At 37.9% G+C, this 22,395-nt stretch overlaps 1 protein-coding gene across 7 annotated transcripts in view; it reads left to right on the top strand.

Annotated features, from left to right (window-relative positions):
- esrrga (estrogen-related receptor gamma a) overlaps positions 1-22,395 on the top strand; it is a 144,804-nt gene that overhangs the window by 23,279 nt on the left and 99,130 nt on the right. For all 7 annotated transcript variants that reach the window (XM_064335926.1, XM_064335945.1, XM_064335968.1 and 4 more), the window contains 2 exons: positions 5,975-6,390; positions 16,252-16,368. In XM_064335926.1, the coding sequence (XP_064191996.1) occupies positions 5,975-6,390; positions 16,252-16,368 (533 nt within the window). The remainder of the gene's footprint in view (positions 1-5,974; positions 6,391-16,251; positions 16,369-22,395) is intronic.

Raw genomic sequence — 22,395 nt, forward strand, 5'->3', positions numbered from 1 at the left:
TCCTAAAAAAAACATTTATATTATAAATAAAATATTAACAACCAAGTATAACATTTTGAATAATTCTTATGGATAAAACAATCGGATAGTACACGTGAAGTCAATTTAGCTTCACTCAAAGTTTATTTTGTTATTTCCTCTGTGTTCAGTTTAGCATTAGCATTAGGATTTGAGTGTGTGTGTGATTTAATATAAGGCATAACAATGTCTCTTTGATCACATACCATTGGTAATCCTCCTTGTACATGAGAGGTGTGTGCTTTCATGGGACAGGAAGTAGTTTTGTGTATTTCAGTCAGATTTTAAAATGCAGGTCTCACCCAGTGTCTAAGAGACATTTTTACACCCAGCTGTCCCATTGTATAAATGGGTTTTTGCCATTATCGTATTATTGCAGTGTAATCACAGGTGCTATTTTTCCAGCTCTTCATTGACAGTGAAGTGAATTACTGTCTTCCAACCTAGTAATGTTATAACAATTGATTTCCCTCCATCAGATGTGGATTTAAATGTGTGGGGGTGTTTAATGCATGGAAACAACTAAATTGGCTCTTCACAGCCTGCATGCCCACAAAAACCAGCAAGGCTGCTCAATCTGCAGTGACAATGTAGAATTTCAGAGAGAATTTAACTATTTTTCCTAAATAAAAAAGAAAAGAAAAAGAGCTAAGGATTTCAGTTTTTGATGTGACTGTTTTTCATTTTTAATAGAGTAACTGGATTATTGGTGGATTATTCTATTTGTTTTTGTTTAATAAAATAAATGCTACATTTTACTTATGACTGTTATTTTTTGATGTAGTCCCTCTATGTTAATATAATATTTATACTCAAATATGTGTGACAGCATCGGTTGTCTTGTTGCATAGTTATATTGGCATTAAGTTTACAATATTGTATAAAAAATATAATCTATTATTGACACATTTAAGTGTGTGTTTTAAAAATAAAATTAAAAGTCCTCTCTGTTGCTCCTTTTCAAGAACCTGGCCCAGTAATCTGCTATTTATTTTGCCCCAAAAAGGGATTGAATGGAAATAAAAAGAAAAAAAACACTCCAAACTCACTGTTCTGGGATTTGCACCTTGGTTGTCAGAGCACTGAATCACTCAAATGGTCTAATGACACCTTGTCATTGCCAAGTGGTTGTATTTTCTCAAACTGTTTGCCTGTTGATTTGCAATGTCTTGTATCAGCATATTAAACATAAAGCAGCCAGACAAAGAGAGAAGAAACTAAAATCAGACGGTAATCTCTAGGGTTGCACTCATCTTTGAGTGTGTGTGTTTGGGTGTGTGTGTGTGTATTTTGCATGCTCAATGAAATTGTTTTCCAGGGAAGCTTTTTTTAAACTTTTGTTTGATAACATCTCTGATGGCAAAACATATACAGTGGTGTACATGTCCTTTTCAGTGAGTTCAGTGGGAGTTTGTAACCAATTCAGCTCCTGTACCAGGGAATACAGTCTTTTTGTGTCTCTTAGCCATTGATTGATCACAACAGTTGTCACCTACCTAGCTAAACTCTCTCTCTCTCTCTCTCTCTCTCTCTCTCCTTCCTCTCCTGCTTTTCATAGTACCATCAACCCAGGCAGCAAGCCATTACTTTGTAAGAGACATGAGTGATTCATGCGTGTAGATTGTAAAGCTCCTGGCTTCACTCCCGCTGACTAATTGAACCTGTGTCCCCTCACTTTCCAACCATGAAGAATAAAAGAAGTACAATTGGATGTTTTCAACATAAGTGGAAGACTTGCTTTCTCTGTGCCACATGCCTTCCTTAATTACAAGCTAGTTACCATGTTACCCAAACCCGATATTGTTTTAATAAAGGACTAACAGCCATTACAAAAAGCAATTCAATAAAATACGCATACACTCTCTTCCTTTTTGCATGACAAATAAGATAATGCTTGAGCTGAATTTTAATATTGAGTAATAATTAGGTCTGCATTTCTTTCATCGGCATGCTGAGAAACACAGTATTTCCACACCCCCCTCCTTTTTCCTACTTGACAATTATTATTTCCATCCATGAGCTCAAACTAAGTTTCAGTGCTTTATACACTAAAATTCACTGTTAATAGCCCACCACAGAATTGAAGCTACCCTGTATGCTGAAAACAGATAAGATCATTACTTTTCAAATAGTCCTTTTTTGTCAGAAAGGCTTTCTTTTCTTCTAAAATATAGGCTTTAGAATTCCATTCCTCTCTGAGCTAATGTGAATTTTACTGCCTCTAATTTTAGATTCAAGTGCAGCACAGAATAAAACCTACCATCTGACAATTGAATTTATAGATAGTTGTGAATATTTCGGGCCTGGATTAATAGAGTCATAGAATTTGAAAGACCACGACAGGGCAAGAGGAAAGAGACAGCTAATAACTTTCAACCAAAGTTATAAAGCATGATGTCTCCTGTAGAGAAAGGACTGTGTTGTAAACTAAACGAACAGTTGCAGTGCTGGTTCCCTCTCTTTTTTGTTCAGTCTTGGGCTGGGCACATCCTTTTCAGTGAGCACTTATTAAATGGTTACCAGTCCAGCTCATGTGCAAGGGAATACAGTCCTCAGATAAGTTTATGTCTCTTGGCCTTTGATAGGATCTCAGTACTCACCTACTTATGCCGAGCTCATGACATTCTTTCTTGTACTCTGTTGCCGATGTACTGGTGCGCACGCTACACAATCGAATGCTGACAAGGTTCACAAATTACAACATCTTTTATGTCTAAGATCACGTCGGAGGTGACTGTCTTTCTTGCTCTATTTTAATGTGGAAATTCATAGTCTACTCTCAGTTTTGCAAGAATGCTTGGAAATATTGGGGCCTCTGGGTCTGCTAAAAATCACAGTCAGAAGAGTCTCAGAACTGATCATACTTTAACGGCCGTCAATGCCGGGCACAAGCACTGATTTGGCTTCGATCTGGGGTTTTTCTTGCAGATCTCAAAACCTTGTCACTTGTCATTCAAAAACTTGGGCAAAAATAGTGTAGTGTGAGCCTGGCATTAGCAGAACTGCTAAGTAATTGCATTTCTTGTATATTTAGATATATATTTAGTTAAATATGGCCTGTGTATGTACATGTACGTGTGTGAGCAAATGTTTGTGTGGGTGCACATAGGCGCATGTGTGTGTGTGAATCTTTGCTTGGTTTGGGAATAAGAGGGAAACAGCTGAGTTGAGTCACATGTATACACTAAAAAAAATTCTTATTGGATAAACCTACATTTTTTTACTTCAATTTGTTATATCTGTTACTTTTATTTCTTTCACCTCATTTGAATTAACCTAAAAAAAATTGATAAATAAAGCATTTTCTTTCAGGGCTACTATTTTAATGTGTATTGCACCGAGGTGTGTTTCCAACCATTTTTGCAGAAAACGAATCAGCCATTTAAGCACTGCAACCCAACATCTACTTAGTTATGCATCTAAGATGCATTATATGTAAGGCCTTAAATGCAATGTCATCATTGAAAAACTGCATGCATGTCTTTGTTCTGTTTTCATTTTGTTTCTCATTAGTCCTGTTGAACATATTCATCAAGTTATTCCAATACCTAGAGGTGTTTACCATTTGATCATGAACCTCCCTTTATTAAAATTCCTCAAGACTGTTCTACCTTTATTTTCCCTTTGTATCTTCAATCTTTCCATTACTGCTCTCCATTTGTTCTTAAATCTGAACTGTTTTAAATTGTTCACATTTTATATTTTATGCGGCAGATTTTTTTCACAGAACAATAAAATAATCGGATCTCTGGCCCGGGGTCAGCTCTTTCTGAGGCATTATGTTATGCTGGAGCGGCTTCACAATAGTCTAAACTTATGGTGAAGGAAAAAAGCATTGAAATGTGTCTTGAATGGACATAAACCTCCCACATCCCACAAGCCTGACCTCTGAAAGGGCTCACTAAAATAGATGACTGTGTGACCATACCTCACTTCGCCCCCTTCCCCCCACTATACAGGGTTGCAGTGAAGCCCAAATGTGCCATTTTAACTGTTTTATTCCACTGCCGCTCAGAGCTGTTTTGAAATGATAAGGTGGCTGAGGTCTTTAAAAGGGGCTTCTCTCACCTTGCTACAGCTATGGTTTATAGGCCTCAGAAGAGTCTGTCTTTTACAAGCTGACTGGATTTTTAGGGTCCTCATTTAGAAGCGGGCTTCCTTAATTAAAAAACCCTTTGTGTGGTCTTTCAGGCTGTCGTCGTTATTTGTTCCTCTCATCCTGATTTACAATTATCCCCACACACTGTTGGTTTTTGAACTCTTGTGATTTATTCATTTATTTGTAGGGTTTTTTACATACCTTATGCATAGGAAATGAGAAATGAAAGAAAAGAGAAGAGACTTGCAAGGAAAGGACATCTACTTTGATTCTGTGTGCATTCTCTGCACACAGAATGTTTATGTATGGGAGGATGTTGGTCCTCAACATTTCAATAACCAAAATCTTCATGTGTTTAAGTAGCTGTGCCTCTAAATTAAATAGAATTCACAGCGCGTTTCTCCCATACGATAGGAAGGGGTCTGCAGGGTTGTTGACTCAGGAGAGGTTTAATCCTCCCTCTTTGGCCGGGGAGCTTCCTTTAAGACCAACAGGAGATATCTATTAATTACTGCACTAATTAATAAGGCTTTCTCTCAGGAACTGAGGGAAGGAGGGGTTGTGTAAAGGGGTAGGGGGAGGGGTATCAACAAAAAATAGGTTGTTGGTGGTGGGTTGAGGGGGACTAGGCAGGATAAAGAGAGAAAAAGCCAAGGTAGCCATGTGGCTCTCACCTAGAAGTGTTTTTTGTTGACGGGCTGTCTGCGGGTATGATGAAGCTCTGCCTTGGCCCGGTGCTGATTGCTCTCATGTAGAACAAGTAGATATTGACTAGCGAATGAATGATGACCGCTACTGCAGCCCTTTTCTCCTCACTCTCCCTCTCTTGTTGGAGCCTTTTTTGGGTCTCATGCTTATTCCACAGATAGACCTACAGTGTAAGCAATCTGTAAGAAGTATGCAATATGTACTATGGTGAAATCTGTTCTGCATACTATATACAAACTGTTTTTTGTACACAATTTGTAACACGGATTATGGTTGATAATATATACTGAAAGCAACATTTTTAAGTACATTTTTAAACTGCCATAATCATAATAGTTATGGAAGTTAACTATATTTGCATTTAAAAATGTTTTTTTGATAGTTCTATTTAGGTTCGTTTGTTTTTATAGATGGGTATTTTTTTTTTTTCTCTTTTTTCAGTACTCTGTTTTTTAAAATACAGAAATATATAGGGCTGCGGTAACAATGCAAAATGCTAGTGTTTCGTGTTTTACATCATTTGAAATTTGTTTGACATATATTTATGATTGTCAAGCGAATGCTGTCCTCCACCTCACAGCCACATGAGTACACAAAAATACACTCAGCCACCAGGGACACCTGTATCGTGGCTTTAACATGCCATGGCTCAAGCTTTTCCATATGATCATGAACATGCTACAATACTTTATTTCTGAATTCTCGGCCTGGTCATCATTTAGCTCCCTTCCTTTGCGGCAAGAACAGTGTTTTTTTCATGGCCAGGGCAGTGGGCTGGAGCAGCACTGGATGGACAGTGAGGCATCATGAAGTGCCAGGCCTCAGGCTTCCCTCTGATGAGGCTGTCTGTCAGCTGTGACTGAGAGACCTGGGAGCAGATGTACATGAGACAGTGCTTCCACCCCCACATCCTCCTTGCCTCCCACAAGCCATCACACTAGTGACAGGTCATGAGATTCATCATCAATAAAGAGTCTTTGAATATCAAACAAATGGGTGCACAGATGTGCAAGAGCTCATATTTGTACTTTTGACACAGCCACACCATGATGTGTCTCCTTCAGATCGCAACCCCGATAAAAAAAAGCGCTGATTAAAAAGGCTAGCTTTTCTGAATGTCACATAATGTTCCTTCTTTTGTCCCCGCAGGCTCCTCTGCAGAATGTCAAGCAAGGACCGTCACACTGAGTCGAGTTGCCCCTCCTACATCAAGACTGAGCCCTCCAGCCCTGCTTCCCTCGCCGACAGCATCAACCACCACAGCCCTGGTGGCTCATCGGATGCCAGCGGCAGCTATAGCTCCACCATGAACGGGCACCAGAACGGCCTGGACTCCCCCACGCTCTATGGCCCAGCAAGTGGGCTGGGACCCAATGGCACTGCCTCTAAGCGCTACGAAGACTGCTCCAGCACCATTGGCGAGGACTCGCAGATCAAGTGCGAATACATGCTCAACTCCATGCCCAAGCGCCTGTGCCTTGTTTGCGGTGACATAGCATCCGGCTACCACTATGGCGTGGCATCCTGCGAGGCCTGCAAAGCCTTCTTCAAGAGGACCATCCAAGGTTGGCTATTATACTCCTCTGGCCCTGGTCTGGTTTGGTTATTTGTCTGGCATCGAGTAACAGTCACCCTTTACTCCAAAACAATATATATATCATATGAAAGTATACAATCCAAAAATGAAAGGAATCTTTACAATGTTTTAAAATATTCTGTGCAAAGTTATCAATTATTGCTGCTTGAATGTATCATTTTAATACATACTGTAGAGCACTTGTTGCAATTTTATGAATGCTTTTGAATTCATTATTGAATAATACGTGTGATATCATGGTCAAAAGAAAACCCTCTTGTTTGTCAACACGTTAACAAGGGGGCAAAAATTGATTATTGGGGTTTAGCTTATTGTGTTCCATTAGCCAATTTTAATAATTAATAATAATAATTATTAATAGAATTTGACTTCCAGTCTATTAAGATGTTTAAGATTTAGGGGAATGGGTGGGGATTCTCTACAGCTTGCAGTATCCTACTTTGGACAGACATGTCCAGAGTGTCCAAGTTGGAATGGTGGTTTGAGAGTAAGGGGGGTGGGGGGGGGGGGGGGGGGGGGGGGGGGGGGCGGGGGTTGCAGCGGATGTGGGGGACCTGTCAACAGCATAGGCAGAGCATCCACATTGAGGCTCTGGCAGCTGACAGCTTGGTGGCACTACTCCAATGTCACCTGACAACCTGCATCTATCACTCTCCAATTGAGCCACTCAGGTCTACACGAGGACAGATAGACAGAAAGAGGCAGAAAGAAAGAGAAACAAAGAGAGAGTGATGGAGAGGACATGTAAAAAGGAATTCAAATTTTTCCAGTCATTGTTACATCCTTTCAATTGAGTATTACACTGTATTATGCCAGAAGTTGGTTAAGTACTCAATTCTGATTAGCTGAGAGGGAGGTGATTAATTTTCTATACCCTGTGTGGAGAAACAGTAAAACGCAAGGCGTTGAAGAATCTCCAGAAAAAGTGTCCGTATTATCTTCCAGATTAATATACAAGTTGATCCAACATACAATTTGATTAAAACATTGTCAATTTACAACTTAGGATAATGGCAAAAAGTTAACAACAACATAGCACTACAACAGTTTGACTGAGTTTTGCATTTCTTTTTTTATTATGAGTTTTTACAAACTGCATTCTTATTTTGGCTGAGCCGGTCCCCATAAGTGCAGATCTGTGATCAGATTTTGTACCAACCATCCTATCTTTAGCCATTATAAGGTAAACGTGATCCTGAATCTACACAGACAGATCTGCTGCTGGGAAAAAATCACCCAGCAGCACCTATTTGACCCTGGCATGCAACTGTAGATGAGTTGGCTAATCAGACAATAACAACCAAAGACCCACTTACTGTAAGCTATGCTAGCTACTGCAGTCTTTACGACAAGGAGAGTTCCAATGGCACAGAAGCACTACGCGACTCAAATACCAACTGCAAGCTAAACACTTTAGTAAGAGTGCTAGCGACAGCGCCATGAACTGAGACCGCGTACAATTTCAGAATGTAAAAATCATGACAAACCTGTCAGTCAGGCTTCATTATTTGTTACGGATTGCTATAGTGACAGGCCTGGATTAGGTGGACGTTCTGCAGGTAGCATGTGCCGACCTAACATACACATTACCCTTATATGGTCCAGTTGTTTAACAATAGCCTAAATATGAAAACAGCTGAATTGATTCTCTTTAAATGTAACGGCGTACACTAATTGCATATCATTGCAGTGGTAATCGAAACACACCGGACCACTGATAATGTTAACAGACTAATTTGACTGAGCAACTGGCTTAAAGAAAAGAAACAGGCAGAGGTAGTCACCTTGTGGCTCACATTTCTGAAGCAATGGGGACAATGAAGTGCCTCTGTTCACTTTTAATGAAGTGATTTTTTTTTCAATAAAATTCAACCTAAATATTACTTTCATTGTGCTCTATCACTGCATTGCAGTGCAATATCTAGACTATTTTAGGAAGATTGCGTGCATTGTCTTTCACAGTTCTTTATGATTTGCTTCAAGAATAATGAGAGTCAAATTGTAAGTCAAAGCGTAAGAAGGCCAAATTAATTTCATTAAAAGCTGCCAATTTAATTTAAAATTTTATTTTGATGTTGTGATGTTGTGACTGAGCTGCAAAACACTGAAAGGTGGGGAGGCATATTATAAAAAAGATCTTAATCATCATATGTTTGTGCATGCATTACTTCCGGTCCATCCTATTCTAATGTTAACGCTAATATAATGCTGAAACAAATGTAATTCCAAAGTGTGATTAAATCTGTGATTAATCACAATTATCTATCGAAATTGTGAGATTAATTGTGATTGAGAAATATAATCGACTGACAACAGTAATGTATTTTCAGTATATGTAATTTGAAAGTATTTACATCCGTATTGGGAGATCCGTGTCGGAAATACAGCCCTTTTATACATAGTCCCCCCACTTTAGGAGATCAAAAATGAATGGACAGTTGGCTGCTGAACTGTTTCTCGGCCATCTGTGTGTTATGGATATATATATATATATATATATATATATTGATCTTTGGTATATATGGAATGAACATTGATATTTATTGAATGAACATTGATATATATAGAATGAACATTGATATATATGGAATGAACATTGATATATATTGAATGAACATTGATATATATGGAATGAACATTGATATATATTGATTTAACATTGATATGGAATGAACATTTGATAGATAATTATGAGGGGCCAAACAGGAAATATTTAATGAAGTCTGATATATATATGCATTATTTTGATATATATACATTGAAACTGATATATATATACTTCTTTCTTGATATATATACATTGAACTGTGATATATATACATCATTTCTTGATATATATACATCAAAACCGATATATATATACATTGTTTTTTATATTTATACATTTAAAATGATAAATATACATCATATTTGATATTTATACATCAAAACTGATATATATATATATATACATCATTTCTGATATATATACATTGAAAACAATATATATATATATATACATAATTTCTGATATATATACATTGAAACCGATATATATATATCATTCGGAACAGGCATATATTTGGGCATCCCATTGGGTCTTTATTAAGACATAATCAGTGCAATCCAAATTAATTTTTAATTGGATTGAGACTGAAAATTAAATTATTATATTCTGTAAGAATTTTGATGTGAATATAACAAGTGAGACAGTGAAATGTCGCTAGCTCTCCGATTTTAATACAGGCACATATTTGGTCTGCTTATTATGGGTCTTCCTGGGGTTTGCCCAGGTTTGTTAATGTGAGCCGTGCTGTTTCTGAACGAACTTCTCTTTTAATTTCAGTTACTGTATGCTTTGTGGTGAACGTGCTTCGCCCTTATTTTTTAATGGTACGCAATGGCTGACAGAGCCAGATAACTTGTCCAAACACTGTTAGACAGTGGCACATTTATTGAAACACTTGCAAACGCATGTGGTAGACCTGACACTACAAATTACAGCTATGCCCAAACATGCCGCCAAACCACTGAGGATGAACGGCACTGAAGTTGGCTCCCGATTCGCAGCTCCCGATTCTAAATTTCCGGTCCACCTTAAATCGGTTGCGTTATATGATTGGACGGTTTCGCGGTCTTCCTTACGTATTTGCAAAGGTTATAATTTGCTATAATTTGTTCATTGATTAAAAATCAAATTAATTACATGATATGCTGATTAATTAATCCAATTAATCGCAATTAATTGCATATATCAACATTTGCTTGGAAAAGCCCCCAAATTAAGATATTTCAACTCAAAAACATTACATTATTGTGGCACATGAGTAAAGCATTGACATATTAAAAGGGGGCAATAAATTGTTTTATTTCCAATCATTTTTCCAAATATATGTCTTTTTATCTTTGAACATTAGCCTATCACTTAGCCTAAAATGTGGCCATAACAGTTTTTATTAAATTAGTTAACATAAGCTTATCACTTAAGCACCAATGTGGCCATAACAGTCTTTTTTAACTATTTAACATACTATTTACATGCACAACTAAAGGCCAGTTCAGATCAATGATTCGCAACGAGACTAAACGGTTTTAGAATGTTGCAGTGACCGGTTGGAATTGTGCGATGCACGGTGTCAGAGGGGTGCGTTCGTAAATTCACTCCGGTGGGGTCAGTGGACCCCGAGTGCTCTCTTGTCGTTTAGAAATTAGCGCTGCTCTCAGAGGCTCAGAGCCACACCGACTGCTCCAGCTGAAGGGCCAGTTTGTCAGAGTGTCTGACCCAAGCGGCCAAAACCAGACTTCGTTTTTGAAGCTCATTTCCTGGTGTTGTAGTTCCTGGTTGCTCACTAGCGCCACTACGGATGGCTCCAGTATAGGTGTTTTCATATCCGGTTTCCATGTAAGTCTACGGTACAAATGCGATCAAAATACAAAGTCAATAATTTTTTCTCACAAGAACAAATAGTCATAATAGGTGTATTTTATTCGTCTTATAACTGTCCATGGGTCGATTTCATGATTTATTGCGTCATTTGGGCACAGTGCCAATATTTGTTCTGGACCAATGAGGTACAGCTTGCGTCACTTCCGGATTACTGCGGAGGACTGAGCTACAGTAGGGGCTACAATCTGTGGTCACTGGGGTGGGAGGTGGCGTCTCTTGGCCTTGACATTGCGGCTCCGACCACGGTCCACCTGTGCGAAGTCAGAAAATGCAGGCATCCCATTTTGTAGTGGTTTCATTATAGCGTGTGCTATTTACAGCTGCACTAGACGACCATAAAATAATCCTCCTCTGAAGTTTTGCGGTAGCCGAGTCATTTTTACTATTTCCTTTAGCCCACTTAACCAAACAATTACTTGGCAGAAAGCGTAATCAGCTAACGCTTATTTGCTATATGTGGTAGTCCAGTAGCCTATGCTAAAACAGTTCGCAACTTCGGCTACCAAGCCATTTGACTAGCTAGCTAACCGGCAAATATTCCATCTGTCAAACGTGTTTGACGGCTTGTCAGTCGTGTACATTCCGTAAATGTCTATCTGGGCTATGCTGCACGAATGTGACAAAGCTAGAAGCTAGCAAGAAAATAATAATAATTAGAAATTCAATTTACATTATTTTTGTCTTTATGCAACAGGTGGAAAACTTGCTCTTCAAAGTGCGTTGTCATATTTACACGCCTGTAAATCAGTTATCAAAATACTTGGTAGATTTGTTAATCACCGCTGACAGTGTTAATTTTTATTCGGTAAAAAGTGACTTGCGAACGATCGGTCAGCTAGCGTCACCCAGCAAGTAAACACCACAAACGGCGATGGAGTAGTAGCAGTTAATGGCTCATTAACTGACTGTGGCGAAAACCTACGACGATAACTTGCTTGGTTAACAGCAGGTCTACCAGACAGTTATATGAAAATTAGCCTAGTCAAATCACCAGTAGTCTACACATCTCTGATTGATTGACCATCAGTGCAGTCGATGTTCCCCTGTAGTTCATATTGCTAATGCGTGAGCTAACCACGGATAGCTTACCTAGCTCACTGGCAAGCTGATATGCTAGCTAAGCATATTCGTTTTGCCGAGAAACATAAATTGAAGATAACTGAACATAATTGTATTATTAATGTCATACATATAACGTGATTACATGACACAGTACAGTCACGGATGGAAATTAAACTCCGTAAACATTTGATCATATATTTTAAAACATAACGGCAGACAGTCAGCAAGTTCGTTCTGCAATCGTTCGTTCAGGTTGATGGGCTTTTCCGCACCGGACTGTCAATCACATTGTAAAAATCACAAGACCGCTTAACTCTATGGTTTTGGCTCCAAATCGAGAACATGGCCGCGTCCGCCATTGAGCTTCAAAACGTGTTTTACAGACCAACGGAGAGTCAATGGGTGACGTCACAGTAGCTTTGTCCATATTTTTTACAGTCTCTGGTCTGACCCCCATAACGGCTGACAGTGTGGCAAAATGCGACGGTTGGGTTTTTTGGAAATATAGGTAGTGTTATTGAACACGCAGCAACTAACAGTAACATCGGTACATCAATTAATTAACATAAACATTCAGACATTATATGCGTTAATTCGCGTTTTTCTTTTACGCGTTATTTTATAATCAATTACTTAATCGAAATTAATGCGTTAATTTGACAGCCCTAATATATATATATATATATATATATATATATATATAATGCCTCAGTAAGGTGTTGGACCACCATGAGCCACCAGAACAACTTCAATATGCCTTGGCATAGATTCTACAAGTTTCTACTGGAAGGATAGAAGACCATTCTTCTCTCATTTGGTGTTTTGATGATGGTGGCGGACAGCGCTGTCTAACACGTCGGTTCAAAATCCACGATAGGTATTTTTATACATGCCACAGAGCATGATATGATGTTAATTGCTTAATTGTATCATGCAATGCACCTGTATGTAAGCATCTGAATTTGTTATGTTTCTCTACTTATTTAATCTGGTTTTTCCTTTAATTTGTCACCCGTCTTTATATCTGCTCAGGGAATTAAAATAATGAGAAATTTCCCGGAAATTAATATGTACCCAGTGTGCAGTTTAAATGTCTGCTATATCCAACCAAACCTTTTCCATAACTTAATGTCTTTGAAATGACATCACACTTTTCTGGTACCTATTTTGAAAAGATGTATTATGTGACCTCTATGTATTCATAGAGGTCACATAAGTCTGTCAAAGGTGAATTGTTTCTCAAAGCTGACTAAGACTTTTTAACAAAATATTCCCTCTCCAGTTTATCATACCCCCATGTGAATTGACCATCAGTCCAGAACACATTTCTCCCCATGCAGACGTCAGTTCCACCCAATATGCAGACCCAAAGGGATCGTGGAGATTACCTTACTAATGAATATTGGACCCCTGTTTCATAGACATGCATTCTTTAAATACTGTTTCCTGTTGAATTAGCAGCCGTGAGTCTCCCCACACTCACACTAATCTGCTTTTTAATGAGGAAACATCAGTTCACAGAAGAGAAGTCAATATAAATCAGTGTTTACAAAGTCTGATTAACTCTGAAATATTTCATCAGTGTGGAGGTCCCAGAAGGGCTCTACATTAATTGCATGAGCCTGAACAGTTTTCAGGGGTCTTCACTTGTGAAGTATTTGATCCACCAATCCTGTCCATCCCTCAAATGTCAACGTATGCAGCTTGAGAGCACCAAAGCCCCCCACTAAAAGCCACCCATGCACCCAATTTTGCTGGTGAAGGAGACATGTAAATTCAAAGCCTTCATGTGTGCTGAGCTGCTTCACAGTATGAGTACTGTGTTCCATAACAAATGTGCATATAATAATAATAATAATAATAATAATAATAATTATTATTATTATTATTATTATTATTATTATTATAACTTATATAATTTATTATATAATTTAAAACTGCTTTTAAAGTGTAATTAATCAACAGGACTTTTGGAAGTTTTACTATTTGGCCACATGAAACCTCAAGAACGGCACTATAAAAATGAAATAGTGGCTTTCCCACCTGCTTCAGTCAAAGCTTAAAGGTTGCAATAAACACTTTTAGATTTTTGTGACCTGTTCAGCAAACAAGGACAGGGGGGGCATGTATCCTGCACCCATTAACATTCATACCCGTAAGACATGTCATATGTAAACCATTCCTCATCACTAGCTCGGTTAGAGCCAGTTAGAGCAGTAACCTTACACTACCAGACAAAAGTAGCACAAACTAGGCTTTGCCATTGTATAGTTAATCCAGAAGAACATTCAATATGTAATAATGATGTAACGCTGAGCTACTGTACACTAACATTAGACTCTATTGCAGTCTCAAACTCTGGACATTACACCCGAATAAAGAAAGTAATTGATTCCCATGTCTAAACTTCAACGCTATTTAAGTGTCACTAGCTAATGGTCCTTACCAATTCATCACATTCTGCTTACCAGGCACTTACCAGGCACTGAAAATACTAATTGTATTGTAATATTGCAATGCCCGCGGGCTCCAGAAATAAAAACCCATTTCTTGTAGGTCTCTTCGTTTTTGTGAAAAAAAGGCTTTCTCCACATCCAGAGAAGGGGCATAGATTAGGCATTTACACGCACAAAAGTGGAAAGAGCATCATTTATATATTACATGTAGAAAAGTTTTGTTTGTACTTAATATTTGTTTTATGTAACTAACTCCCAGTTAACCCCACTGAAAACCCAACTGAAAAACTTTCGTTTGGCCAAGGGGCAAGCCAATTTCTGCATTGGCGTTTATACGTATTTTTTATTTTTTATTTTTTATTTTTTATTTTTTTGCAAGAATCATTTAAAAATGTTTCTCGGTTGTTTGTGGATACAAAAAAGTATTAAAACAACTCATCAGCAAATAATTCACAGATTGCAGTTTCCTGAACCTTTATAAAGAATGACGGTACTCTCAGAGTAGGATAAATAGAATAAACCTAAAACATGTTTGTTATATAAGACTGACATTTCCAGTTGGTGTCTTAGGGAACTGTAACCTTCATTACCCCAGTTAAAATCCAGTTATACTGCATATGTGAGCTACAAGATGTATAGGCTGTAAAATTATGAGCATGGATGTTGGTCTTGATGAAGGCAAATATAAACAATGGGATTCCTGTAAAATAAAAAGGAATGTGCCTACTGGTTCACTTTTTTTATTATACTTAGCTAATATTTGTTTTTGTAAAACAAACAACAGAGAACCATTCTCTAGAGGTTTGGTTTCACCATCTACCCTAGTCATCATGTGAGAAGGAATTCATTATTGGGTAAAGTAACATTTAGTCCTGCACTAATACATTATAAACTGAAAGATCAGCTGGAGTTCACACAAGGGTATCACATATGACCCTCGCACAAGTCGCCATATGGACCACGATCCTACGACTGGTTGTCTCTCAATGACCCTCTAGGTGCCCGATAAGCAGTGAACCAGGAAGGGAACTGTCTGTTAGTCTGGGCCACTGTTTCTCCTGGATTTTTCTCTGTCAGCCTCTATGATCAGTATGATAATTTATGTGACTGCCAAACTCACTAAATTCTGTTGACGAAGAAAAACTAACCTGTGCTTTTAATTTTCATTCAATTAGAATGCATGCTGATTCAAATGCTGTTGTATCCAGGCCAGTGTGTCCAACAAAAATTACTTACTTGGAGAAATTGATTTTGGTGACAGGTTTTATTCTTTAAGTGCAGTGAACAGTAACACATGAAAAAACAAGCAGCATGTGCTACATATTCAGATTCTCATCATGGGTATACATTTTTCCTGTTGTCTAACTCCTTAATGTGTGACACAGTTTAAAAGCTAAAATGTGTTCATGCTTCATGCTATTGTAATTTTTTGTTTTATTTAAAAAGCAAGCTAATATGCTATTCTTACTTTAAGAATTAAGGAAATTATGCGGTTAATCACACCAAAACATAATCACACCAAAACACAAAAGAAATTTACATTTAATGTTGAAAAATAAACAGAAATATTATGTGTTTTTCCGATGAAGTAGTTAGAAATACTTCCAGATCCAACCAGAAGGCCAATTTAATTATTTGCGTAACCAGCTAACGACTACATTTATTTTACATTATTTTTCTGTCATTTATTTCTTGTTATATGAATGGTCTCCATTTTAGCCCCAAGAATGAATGTCACAATGAAAAATATCACAGAAAAATATCAATGATTGTACAGTATGAAAAGTCACCTGGTAGTGACACAATGTAGATCATATTGCCACCCAGCTTCCCCAAGCAATTATGAAACACTTTCTTTTCCTTCTCTCTACATGCCTTGCCACAGGAAACATCGAGTACAGCTGCCCAGCCACCAATGAATGTGAGATCACCAAGCGTAGACGCAAGTCATGCCAGGCCTGCCGCTTTATGAAGTGTCTAACAGTGGGCATGATGCGGGAAGGTAAGAGAAGCATCACTCTGTTTTCTTGTTTCTTTTCATTTAATTACTTTTTTGCTATTCCCTAGTACACGTGAATGATGAAAAAAGTAAGAGGAGGAAAGTCAAAATTGATCTTGGTGGCAGTCTAGGGCACCTGGCCACTGGCTCCACTCAAGGCTGCCCAATAGTCTATGAGATGTTGGTCTGGTTTTTACGGTTGGTCAGTTGGTCAAGCTTATTTCCTCTTTTCTACCTTTTCTGCTTTTCTGAATGTCACTTTCATATACATATAACCAGAAGAACCCAGCCACCAGCAAAGGAGCTGAATGAAGACCTCACCAGTCAGGTCAATTTATATGAAAACATCACAGTAGGAGTCAAACCACGAGAAAAAATACCCCACTTGTCATATCCAATATGTCTGTTCAGAATTTGTGTGAGTGCGTGAGTGAGTGAGTGTGAGCTAGTGTATGTGAGCATGTTTGCAGATGATACAAAACTGGGAGGTCCAGCTAATAGTTTGTAATCTACTAAAGTAATCAAAGAAGATTTAAATAAAATCCAGAAGTGGGTGGAAACCTGGCAAATTAAATTTAATATAGCCAAATGTAAACTTCCAGCAGGATTACGTTATGGGAGGGACAAAATTTGAATTTGAAAAAGACTTGGGAGTTCTGGTTGATCAAAGCCTTTCAGGTTCTAGGCACTGTGCTGTAGCAATAAAAAAAATGTTTTTAAAAAGACCAACAGGATGAGATATACCCAAAAATATTCAATATAAATCCAAGGAAGTTATACTTATCAAATACAATACAATTTGTCAGACCAAACTTGGAGTATTGTGTACAGTTCTGGGGACCGTACTACAAAAAAGATATAGAGGCTCTGGAAAAGGTTCAAAGAAGAGTAACCAAATTGATTCCTGGTGTGAAAGATAAAAGCTATGAGGAAAGACTTAAGATACTTAATCTCTTCAATCTTAGTAAAAGGAGACTCGGGTGATTTTAGTCAGGCTTTTAAATTCATAAAGGGGATCAACAAAGTGAACTACAAGAGATTATCCAGGTTGAGTTGTGTTAGTAGAGTGAGAGGACATACATGGAAATTAGCAAAAGGTCAATTCTGTACAGACATTAGGAAGATTTTTTTAATGCAGATAGTAGTTAAGGTGTGGAATAGTGTGTTTCATTCCACAAACATTACAGGATGAGCATTAGTTTGTCCCGGTCTTGTTCTCCAGTGTACTTTTACCTATGTGTTGTGAGATTTGTCTATACACCGGTTCAGGGTGACAGGTACATAACTGATAAAGAGAGAGCTGGTTTGAGAAAGGACTGAAGGATGTTTCACAGTGTTTGATATGGCATGTTTTCCCATGAGCTCCCAGACAAATAGCAGCCTTTTGTTCTTCCTCCTAGCCACCCATACACACATATATCAAAATGGCAGTGCCATTTGTTGTAAAGTGCTTGAATTTAATATAGTGGTCCCACTCTACATATGAATAAGGGTCATTTGGTAAATTTATTCATAAATTGTCTTATTTTTTTATCATGTACTCTCAAAGAAATACAATAAAGGCTTGCTCACAAATACAGTTCTACTGCATGGCTATTAGCAATAATAATTTGCATACATTTGCTGTTACTTTATACGGTTCGAACATATTCCAAAGACAAAGTTTAGGGTAGTGCTCTGGTCTTCTGAACGGAATATAAAGGTTCCAGACGTCATTGTTGTCAGAGTATTTCTGTACATCTCAGCCAGCATCAATTGGGCAAATGGCTGAATTCTAATGTGAGATAACTTGGCTTGTCATTTTCAGGAATTAATTCCTAGTGGGAGTGGAGGTGGGGGTATTTGCACTGGAGGGTAGGAGATGGGCTGTCAGTTAGTGGAGGGGTTGCTGTAGGGGTAGATCTGCTTTGGATCAGAGTTGTCACTGCAGGGAGAAGGGATGTGGGGAAGATCTCTGTAATCCAGATGATACAGGCTGCCCCCCTAAACTTAAATCACACAGCTAAGGGGATACCCCAATGGTACCCACTGACTGCACACAGGATCATATCAGCTCTCCTATCTCAGAATGGACTGAACAGGTTGGAGGATGGGGGAGGGGTCTCAAAACACATCCCTCTATGGTGACAAATCCTGTTCCTGCCACATAACTAGAAACATAACCTTGGCTCCACTAGCAAATGATTGCTTCAAATCCCTTCAAATAACCATTTTCCTTCAAACACTACAGTCTCTGTGCTGTTTTAATGGCAGGCTTATGACAGGACAGGATTGGAGGGCTAGAGAGGACTGGAGAGGGGAGGAGGCACAAAAGAAGGAAAGAGAAGGGAATGGGATTGGGCCAGTAAGCAATCCTACTCTTGTGGGGGAGCACAGGTAGCCTGGGCCACTGCCATAGCACCTCACTCCTATTTATATATTTATGTACATGTAGTACATTCACAAATGCTTCACAGACACACACATACACACACACACATGTGCATACATGTACACACTTCCTCAAATGCACAACTACACCCACATATAGGAAATTGATGTTTCCCATTTTTACTGAGCCACTGGTATTCTGCCTGACCCAGGGAAAGTTGCTACATGTCCTCGTACCGCAAGCCACCCAACTGTAAAATTACATCCTGTGACAGGACCAGAATCAGAGCAAACAGCTGCACCACAGTTAAAACTTTTTACAGGTAACTAAGCTAGGGACAAACATCCATGAGTTTGTGTCAATGTAATAAAAAAGAATGTAATATTGAATAGCACAGGTTTGAATGGGATGATTTTGACTATGAAAGTGCATCTAGAGACTTTTGCTGTAGTGTTAAGTGAACAGAATTACCTATATGAGATGTGATGTATTGGACAAATTATTGGATAATTATTAGGCTTAAATTGGGGTTAATTGATGGAACCTCCTTTAAAAAATATTATTTCTGGTTAAATATTAAGTGTAACTGTCTTGGTTACAGTAGCTCTCAATGTACTCCAACAACCCATCTTTCACATTCACTTAGGTTAATTTTTTAAGGCATTCTGGCCATAATTATGGGCAACCAGTCCTGTCCAGAATTTTGAATAGTATCCAATGAATGCTGAGATGTTATTTTCATAATTAATGGATTATCCATAACTGTGGTGCAGTCTCTGTTTTGCTCATACAGTATATATACACTGATTGGTAAAATGAATGGGAAGGAAACCATAAGAAGCATACACAGTTATGCCTTATCAAGCTACTTATCATCAGTAATGCAAACATTTAAGCATTAAACAAATCAAGACACTTCCCATTCCATAAACTTCTAATGCTATCAAAATTAGACAAAGGGGCATGTCTTACTCTTATTTCTAAAAAATACAAGTTGGCGATACAAGTGGGAAAGTTATGATTTGGATATAAAGGTTGTAGAACAAAATTATTTGGTTTAGAGGACAAGTATTACTATATTAGTTTAAAATACAAATATCTTTTATACCAATAACATTTAAATATTGACATATTTATCATTCAGAAAGTATGAAAAATAAATGTTCTAATGGGATTCCAATTATTGCTGGTACTGTCATCATTTTAAAATTTAAAACATTTCAAAGTTCCAAAGGAATTTCATTCATTATGTGTTTGTGTCCTATAGGATGTCCTGTACTTGTTTCTCATTCACACATATGCCTATATCTTTGGGTTGTACCTGTACCTTTAAAATGTTGTTACAGTTTCATTGTTTTTGCCCTCACAATTAATATGTTTTGTGATTAACATGATATAAAAATTGGGAATTCAACACCAGTGGGGGCTAATGGAAAAAAAAAAAAGAATCATCTTTGTAATCACTAAACCCCTAGCGCGCATGCCAAATCTGGCCAATCCTTGCCGATTTAGGGGTACCCTGTTTAAAGCTTTATAACTCCAGGTGTGAACACCACAGAGACTTGAAAAATGGCTTAAATGAAGATTGCCACAAATGCAATTGTCTAGACAAGAAATCTAAAATGAATTTGCACTTTTTTGGTTTGCAATGAAATACTGAGAGATGGCATATATACAGCAGGCTAAACTATACATGTGCTGGATCAAAAACATCTTGACCACAAGGTCATAAAATCTAAGGGTGGATATGTAGAACAACTATAAATTTATGAAGCAAAAACTAAGCAGGTGTACCCAGCGTCTCCAAATCTATCCAAATTGTCTAAATTATGCATTTCTGTAAATCACAACATATTCACGTATTTCACTACAAATCAACTGTTTTGACTCAAGAAACTCACTGTTGCATCACTTTCAAGTGGGAATTACAAGCTTTCAGTCAGTACAGTGGTCTAAAATGTCTAGGGGTCCAGAAACATATCCAAAATATCTCCAAAATTGAATAAAATGTTTTTTGTCCATTATAAAGCATATAAATGAGCCCCTCGTGAAGTTTTAAGATGAAACATTGCTATCAGATTAAAAAATAATGCAAAAATTGTCACACAATGCGGTACAGTAGGCTACCTACATTTGTAATAATTAAGTCTTGTATATATTTCTATATCTGTACTCTCGTATGTTTTCTTGTATGGGGATGGGACGACATGAAAACGATTTTCAACTGTCCACCACGTTTTGGCAATGTTCCAACTCTCACATCATCACTGTTGCATGCTTCAGCTTCACAAAACCTATTACACTACTAACTAATGCTTACATTACAGTGTGAAACATCCACATTATATAATACCACTAACCTATTTAAAGACACTCAATTTAAAAAATAATGTGAATAACCGAAATATTTTGAGCAGTAATACTTACATAGCAATGATGAAATCGTATCTGTGTTCAGCAGATGGAGATAGAGACAGTAAATCAATGATACTGTTCTATCCGCTTCTGTTTTACTCCAGAAAATGATGTCAGCTAGCTCTATCAGCAAACATATGGCTTAGCTATGCTCAGAAGTCCTCTATAATAATAGTATTTTCCAAGCAATTACGAAAAATCGTTCACAACGTTAAGTCAGGTGCAGTGTATTTTACAGCTACCACAGAGTGAAGTGAATGTGATGATGAGAAAAATTTTGGTTACGCTGAGATATAAAACGCTACTCCAAAAGCAAAATTAGACATGTTATACATCGTTAGAAAGCTTATACTCTCGCCTACTGAATAATTGAATTGTCAATCAAGCCAGATGGTACTAAAAAGGGCGACAACGCCGTAAATAACACGTGTGGTATTAGGCACAGCTATTTTGGAAGGTACCAGGCATCACAAATGCGCCTATATTTCACAAACGGATTGTCCAAGGCGATGTATGACCACTCAGTCCCAAAAAGGGACATCTCTATGCGTAAACCAATGGTATGGCTGTATATTTATTCAAAATATAGTCCCAGATTTTGACTGTAGAATGACATGGAATAATTTTTGAAAACTTTGTCTTGTTTATTTCGTTATTCAGTGAGCAGCGTTTTCACTGCTGCATTGGCGTATCTTACGGCTATTGTCGGGTTTATCTTGTTACTATGACGGAATACGATTTTTGAGTGGTGAAAGAATTCTTTTATGAATGCCCAGATAGACAATATTGTCCATTATGTCATGGGTGGGGGGTTTATTTGCAGATGAGACTGGAGGGAGGGGGTGCTTGTTAAATGAACGACCAGAGCGACAATGGTGGCGTTGCGAAACTCCGTATTCGGCATAGTTGTGGTCTAATAATGAAACTAAAACAAAGCATTTCTGTTTTTAACTCATACTTTAGTTGCAGTAGCACTGAATGTCTGAGTTCAGCAATCTCGGCACACCGGCATCCCAACCACTAGGGGCTTTGCGCTAAGAGGCTAATAAGGGGTTATTTATTTGTTTAGGTTAACTTTTGCAAACATGAACAGATAACATCCATAAGGCCTATCAGTTATAATCCATAGCCTGTATTTTTACTTTATGGGTAGCATGCTTTACTTGCATTTCACATTACATGAGCTCTTGTGAGTGAGAACAGGAGGGACAGAAAGGCAAGGATGTGCAGCAGAGAATGGTGGA

Source organism: Anguilla rostrata, chromosome 1 (assembly GCF_018555375.3).
Source record: "Anguilla rostrata isolate EN2019 chromosome 1, ASM1855537v3, whole genome shotgun sequence".
Taxonomy (NCBI): domain Eukaryota; kingdom Metazoa; phylum Chordata; class Actinopteri; order Anguilliformes; family Anguillidae; genus Anguilla; species Anguilla rostrata.